The sequence below is a fragment of the Citrus clementina genome, unplaced genomic scaffold (assembly GCF_000493195.1).
Source record: "Citrus clementina cultivar Clemenules unplaced genomic scaffold, Citrus_clementina_v1.0 scaffold_4, whole genome shotgun sequence".
NCBI lineage: Eukaryota > Viridiplantae > Streptophyta > Magnoliopsida > Sapindales > Rutaceae > Citrus > Citrus x clementina.
The window spans coordinates 24,622,695-24,629,109 of NW_006262274.1; the positions used below are offsets into that span (position 1 = coordinate 24,622,695).

At 35.9% G+C, this 6,415-nt stretch overlaps 2 protein-coding genes across 2 annotated transcripts; one reads left to right on the plus strand and one right to left on the minus strand.

Moving 5' to 3' along the window:
* Positions 1-630: 630 nt before the first annotated feature.
* LOC18045101 (annexin-like protein RJ4) lies at positions 631-2,464 on the plus strand. The gene is made up of 6 exons (XM_006438805.2): positions 631-837; positions 960-1,105; positions 1,221-1,439; positions 1,567-1,779; positions 1,874-1,969; positions 2,061-2,464. Exons 1-6 carry the CDS (start codon positions 765-767, stop codon positions 2,262-2,264), a joined length of 951 nt encoding a protein of 316 aa, XP_006438868.1. The 5' UTR covers positions 631-764; the 3' UTR covers positions 2,265-2,464.
* Positions 2,465-2,674: 210 nt separating this feature from the next.
* Positions 2,675-4,604, minus strand: LOC18045102 (annexin D4). The gene is made up of 6 exons (XM_006438806.2): positions 4,499-4,604; positions 4,042-4,211; positions 3,710-3,928; positions 3,396-3,620; positions 3,181-3,252; positions 2,675-3,088 (listed from the first exon to the last, which is right to left on the minus strand). Exons 1-6 carry the CDS (start codon positions 4,533-4,535, stop codon positions 2,879-2,881), a joined length of 933 nt encoding a protein of 310 aa, XP_006438869.1. The 5' UTR covers positions 4,536-4,604; the 3' UTR covers positions 2,675-2,878.
* Between the last annotated feature and the right edge of the window lie 1,811 nt (positions 4,605-6,415).

A 6,415-nucleotide genomic window follows, 5' to 3' on the forward strand; every position in this document is an offset into this window, starting at 1 on the left:
TGTCAAAACATTTCAGGCCTCTAACTCCTTTCTTTTGAAAAAAAGATAATAACCAATTCAAAGATATTCAAGTTTCTCGAATAAATAGGGAAAAAAAAAACAGCTGAATAAAGGTTCGTAAGAAAATCTCATAAGGTAATGGTTTTGTTTTTCCTTTTAATTAATTATCGAAAGAAAAAGGAAAAAAGCAGCCAATATTATTTTTTTCTTAAATATAAAGAAAATGTAAAGTTAAAGGAGTAATAGTAGATATTTTAAATTTTTTATCCCAAATTTTATGTCAAATGACATTAAGTGGTTAATAATTCTTTAAAAGATATTATCTTATCAACTAATTGATGAATGTCATATTATTTAGGATATTTTTTTATTTTGGGATGGGGCAGTGGCTGGCCAAGAATTCCATATATATGCTTTTACATTTGGCAACCTGCAGGCTGCAGCCGGTAAACGCCATCACCTAACACGAGTTGCATCACTTGTTACCATAAAAACAAGTTAAAGCGTTACAGGAAAATTATTTTGTGATTGGTTCGGAAATAAGGTAAGGTCTAACGGTTCACAGAATGCAGAATAGACATGAGTTGGCGCCAATTCCAATGTAGCGTACTGGTTAAGTAAATATTAAATGCAAATAAATCAAGGCTTTTAATCTGAAGACTCAAAACTCAGAAGCATTATAAATAGGCTGCTAATTGTGGGTTAATACAGCAGCTACTCGCACATTTCTCCTCAAGAATAAGCACTAGTATAAGTCTTAGCAAATGGCCACTCTTGTTGCCCCTGTCCAACACTCTCATATCGAAGATGCCAAAGCTCTCTACAAGGCCTGCAAAGGTAACTGTTAATAATTACTAATGATCGATCTTGATAATTATGATCTGTTTTATGAAAATTACGATACAAATTACTTGAGAAACGGTATTTAATTAATAATATTTGTTTTGACTTTTTGTTAGGGTGGGGGACCGATGAGAAGGCCGTGATTTCAATCCTGGGACATAGAACAGCAGCACAAAGGCAGCAAATCAGGCTCGCTTATCAGAATCTTTATCAAGAAGACCTTGTCAAGCGCCTTGAGTCTGAACTCAGCGGTGCTTTCGAGGTATCGTCAATTCACTGTCCTGTCTTTACCTTATAAAAATAAAAATACATATTTACTAGTATGTCTAGTATCCCGTCACTTTTTTTGATCATATTATATATATGAACGAACATAGAAAGCCGTGTACCGGTGGATATTGGAACCAGCGGATCGTGATGCAGTTTTAGCAAATGTGGCTATAAAGAAAGCCTGCCCTGATTATCATGTGATCATTGAAATTGCATGCGTTCATTCCCCTGAAGAGCTCTTGGCCGTGCGGCGGGCTTATCAGCTTCGCTACAAGCTGTCTCTGGAAGAAGATGTGGCTGCTCATACCACTGGTGATCTCCGCAAGGTATGTATTATCCTCTATTATATATTACGTAACCTGCCTTTGATAATATGATTTTCGTTTCCAACTTTCCCTCGTCCGATACTTTTATTTACAATCCAATTATCCTCTTTTTGCTTTTTCCTCGCAGCTTTTGGTTGCCTTGGTGAGTGTGCTTAGATACGACGGTCCTGAAATTAATGCAAGATTGGCGAAATCAGAGGCTGATATTCTCGAGGACGCTACCAAGAATAAGGCGTTTAATCATGAAGAAGTCATCAGGATTTTGACTACAAGGAGTAAGGCTCAGCTCATGGCAACTTTCAATCGCTACAGGGATGACTGTGGCACTTCCATCACCAAGGTCTCGTAAAATTGGAGTATGTTTGAGATTTCAAGTGTAAAATTTAATTTGTCCTGTGATAAAATTGAATATTTGTGGGATGATCTTTTCCCAGAGCCTGTTACGTGAAGGCGATCAAGTTAATGAATTCCCAGCAGCACTACGCACAGCCATTCGGTGCATTAATAACTCGAACAAGTACTTTGAAAAGGTACAATTAGAGATCACCTCACGAAATTGTTCATGTATAGCAGTATATCTGATCTCAATTCACTCACATCTTCTTGTTGTATGTGCTTAAGATCATCCGCAATGCAATCAAGGGGGCTGGGACTGATGAGGATGCACTGACTCGAGTGATTGTTACCAGGGCAGAGAAGGACTTGAAGGTCATCAAGGAGGTTTATTACAAAAGGAACAGTGTGACTCTTGAGCAGGCTGTGGCCAAGGACACTTCTGGGGACTACAACGCCTTCCTTTTAACTCTGCTTGGAAAGGCAGATTAAACTTGGGAATTATGGGCATTTATTCAGCTTGTTTTATCATGAAATAATAATGGTGGTATGCTTGCTAGGACTTGGTTGGTTTGTTTCTGTCCCTGTTTCAGTTGTCGGGTTTTTCATTCTCTGTGGTGTACTTTCTTCTTGTCGTGTTGTTCAGTGTGACAGTGTCCTTGTTATCAATATGCATTTCAAGTTTTTATTACTTGAATGTGTTGATTTTTTCTGAAGGTTACTGCTGTTTTAAGGAAGAAAAAAGAAATTCACAATGGCTTTTCATATTGAATGCTGAGCCTGAAAACTACTGTGCTTATCTATAAAAGAAGAAAATTTATGGTAGCCACAATTCCTACTCTCCAACTTTCCGAGAAGCTGCTCTCCGGGAATCAGAAGAGAGAAACTTTGAAGCCAACAAATGGAAACAACTGATTTATTGAGGTTCTCATTATGGCAACACAACTCTTACATAAGGAACAATCTTTCAGGCACATTTAATGGAAACATGACATTCCGTTGAAAACAATTAAGCAAACAACAGAACAACTAAATCCATATCCGAAATTTTTTATCAAGGTGAAGAAATCTAAATTTCGATAATGTGGTGTTGTGTTTGTTACTGATCAACTTCCTCTTGCCATCAAAGTAAGCAGGAATTCCTTATAGCTCCCTTTGGCCTTAGCTTCAATTTTATCAGCCAAAGGAATTGCATAGTGGTTCCGGTAGTCGTCACTGATCGCTCTTATGTCTACATCAGCTCGGGTCACAAGTACTCGGGTCAATCCCTTTTTAGTATTCTTATCGGCACCATCTCTCATTGCTTCATCCAATACCTGAAAAGCAAACAAGAAAAAGCCAATGATCAAATAAAACAACCATAAATAAAAACACCAATTACTGAGTTGAAAAAGAAATGTAAGCTCACCCGGCTGAAATATGATTGAGGAGTAATTAAGCACTGCACTGCTGCTTGCAGTATCAAGTGGACATCAAGTTCCTAGACCAAGCATTAAACAGGTGGTTAATCAAAAGCTGTTTGCTTCAGTAAGAAAATTACTTACAATAACAAAATTAGAACCATCCAATTGCAGGATATCTGACAAGACGGAAAAATCAACCGCCAAAGGACTATTAACATACATCTTCAAAGTGCTGGCCGGCAATTTCCTTGTAGTGCTTAAATACCGACTTGAGATGAGGCTTGCTCCTTGTAGATAATATCCTTACTACCTCATCATTCTCAATAGGATTCTGCTTTTCTGCATTCTTTACTGCACTGATAAGTGCCTTGGCTTCTGATTTCGCAACATCTTCTTTGATCTTCGGTCCTTCGTACCTATATGCACTCACAAGTGCTACCAAGAGCTGGCCAAAGCACAGAGATTCTTTTTGAGGAGAAGATTATATTCTCTAATCAACAAACGAGATGCAATTAGGCTAGCAATGTAATGCACCTTTTTCTCCTTCCCATGGATGTGGGATGCAACATCTTCTTCGATTGAATGCTCAAAGAGAGAATGGTAAGCCTTCCTTGCTCCGAGCAACTCATCTGACGATCTGGTACTCGCAATCTCCACAATCACACTGTTCGAATTTGGTCCCTTTTTCAGTGCCTCCTTTATCAACCGAGCATCCCTTTCCCAAGGATGCATAGCCCACAACACAACAGCATTCTAACAACCACACAAGGCAAGGGGGACCATCAGTCCTTTAATCTTATCAATCTCATCCACAATTTCAAGACTTAAAAGCAAAGATTCAAATTCTCCATGAATGTTAGATGTACCTTAAATCGCATGAATTCATGCTTGAGAAGTTTGACATGATGATCATTCCAACGCTCAAAACGCCGTTCGTCCTCTGCGAAGAATCCACCCTCCTTCCTAAAGGCCTGCCTATGCTCAGGTTGTGAGTTTCCCAGTATTGAAATTACTGTCTTCTCGTCAACTCCATGCCCTGATTGAACATACATACATTATTTTTCAAAACCAACCATAAAATTTTATATCACAAAATTAACAAACAGCTTCAATAAGTATTTACTTCTAACCACAATGCATATAGCTGCAATTAAACATTATTCTTTCGATATAATCAAAACCTTGACATTTTACAAACATAATTTACAACAAAATTGCCACAGAGTGGATCAGGAAAAGGATATTTGAACACAAATTAGTGAAAAATGGGAGCGTCATAAAGATTAGAATTAAAGTGAATAAAAGCAATACGAAACAAGAAACCTGAGAAAGCCTTGATGAGAGCTTCGATTTCAGCCATATTGTTGCTGAATTGAATGGAGTAGTATTGCAGTGAGTGATCAAGGCTGGTTTGGTCTGGTGACCCCGTTCACTTGCAATGCCATATTTATATGAACCTGAAAGGCTGTTTTGGACATTTTACTGGAGTAATATTGCATGTGGGATGTGGCTTTAAAAGTGTGAAAACTGTTAAAGAATTGATGATTGTTAAAAGTACAATGTTAATGTAACAGTGCATATAATTAATATTTTTCAATAAAAAGCAATCTATGGATAACGCCGGAAATTAAAAAGCACATGGTGAAGAGTTATGTTACTTTTTATTTATTTGATTAAGGAGTCTTCTTTTGCAGTTAGGGATCATAGTCTTGCATATTTTTCATTTTACCACAAAATTTGGTGGAATATATCATTTTAACCCGTTATAATATTATTTCATATACATTGACCTTCCTTTACTGAAAATAACTGAACGTTATCATTTACGAGTCTTCTTTGTGATAAGAGTAATGGCATCATATCAAACTTCACGCCCACCATTGGCTATAAGTGAGAAAATTTAATTTTTGTTAAGTTTACGCAAATGTTATACGCTATACACTTAACTTACATATAGATATACGTGTGTCTGTGTAAAGCCATTATCTAATAAATGATCTTTTATTTTAATATGATAACTGATAAGTTAAAAGATAGAAAAACATAACTTTTAGTACATTATAGAACATAACATACAATTGCATTAGAGTATATATTTTTCTTATCTTTTATCTTATTCATATCATTAATATGATTATGAATTTATGATTGGAAGCTCACTATTGACATTTATATTTTTCTATTTTTAATTTATTATCATTAGATTTGAATCCAGTAATTCAAATTGAGGTCTGATACTTTAACTGAAATGCAGGATCTCTCATTAGAACCTAAAACTCTCTCTCTCTCTCTCTCTCTCTCTCTCTCTCTCTCTCTCTCTCTCTCTCTCTCTCTATGTGTGTGTGTGTGTGTGTGTGGTTGTGTGTGAACATCTAACTTATTCATTGGCTTGACCAACTTAGTCAGACATGTAGTTTTTTTTTTTTTTCCTGTTGTTTCAGTTGTTTTCATTATATATGCAAATAGGACATTTAAACTATTATCTACATACGAGAGAAGAAAAGTAATTAATTGCCTAGTTAATGGATGGTTTCAGGTGATTATAATTAATTGGGTTAATTTATCGTGTGCTGGATGCGACATTTTTATTTTTGTGTAACTAACATCCTTCCTTTATTCTCTTAATTCATTCTTTGAGCATGGCGGGTAAATAAAAATGGATGTGTTCTTCTTCTTAAAGTAAATAATTTGCATCTTATCCGAAACCTTATGTGATGTGAGGGGGAAAGTGACAATTTTAAAGCAGGTAGGTATATTTATGTATGCAATGTCGTGATAAACGTGATGCTTATAATAATTAAACTAATTTTGATTTTTATGAGTTGTTCAATATCTGACTGCATTTAATTAGTATCAGCGATGTTTTATGATCTGGCAATTAGCAGTTGGTTCTTTTGATTCCTCTCACTCTCCGAAGGCAAAGTCACAAGTCTCCGGGAAAAAAGGACAATATTAATATGAAAAAGAAAAAAAAGGAGAAAATTCGACAGCCAAGCAAGCATGATTGATTTGAGTTGATAATCTTGGAACGTTTTATAACGAAAGATTATTTCTTTTATTAATTAATTTTGCTGTCACATATCAATGTCAAAGTTTCTAAGATCACTCGCATGTGGCTATCATTTTTTGAATTATCAACAAAAAATTATAGAATCACATTCACAATACACCAGGGTTTCTTCTTTCTTAATTAGCATTGGGAAAACCAATTTTTCCCAGGGTTTGCACTTGGCACCTTCA

Coding starts and splice junctions, on each gene's coding strand:
- LOC18045102 (XM_006438806.2), bottom strand. CDS start 4,535: ATGGCTGAAATCGAAGCTCTCATCAAGGCTTTCTCAG. Junction 4,212..4,498: donor TCTCATCAAGGCTTTCTCAG/GTTTCTTGTTTC, acceptor ATGTTCAATCAG/GGCATGGAGTTGACGAGAAG. Junction 3,621..3,709: donor TCCATGGGAAGGAGAAAAAG/GTGCATTACATT, acceptor TGCTTTGGCCAG/CTCTTGGTAGCACTTGTGAG.
- LOC18045101 (XM_006438805.2), top strand. CDS start 765: ATGGCCACTCTTGTTGCCCCTGTCCAACACTCTCATATCGAAGATGCC. Junction 838..959: donor TCTCTACAAGGCCTGCAAAG/GTAACTGTTAAT, acceptor ACTTTTTGTTAG/GGTGGGGGACCGATGAGAAG. Junction 1,440..1,566: donor CCACTGGTGATCTCCGCAAG/GTATGTATTATC, acceptor TTTTCCTCGCAG/CTTTTGGTTGCCTTGGTGAG.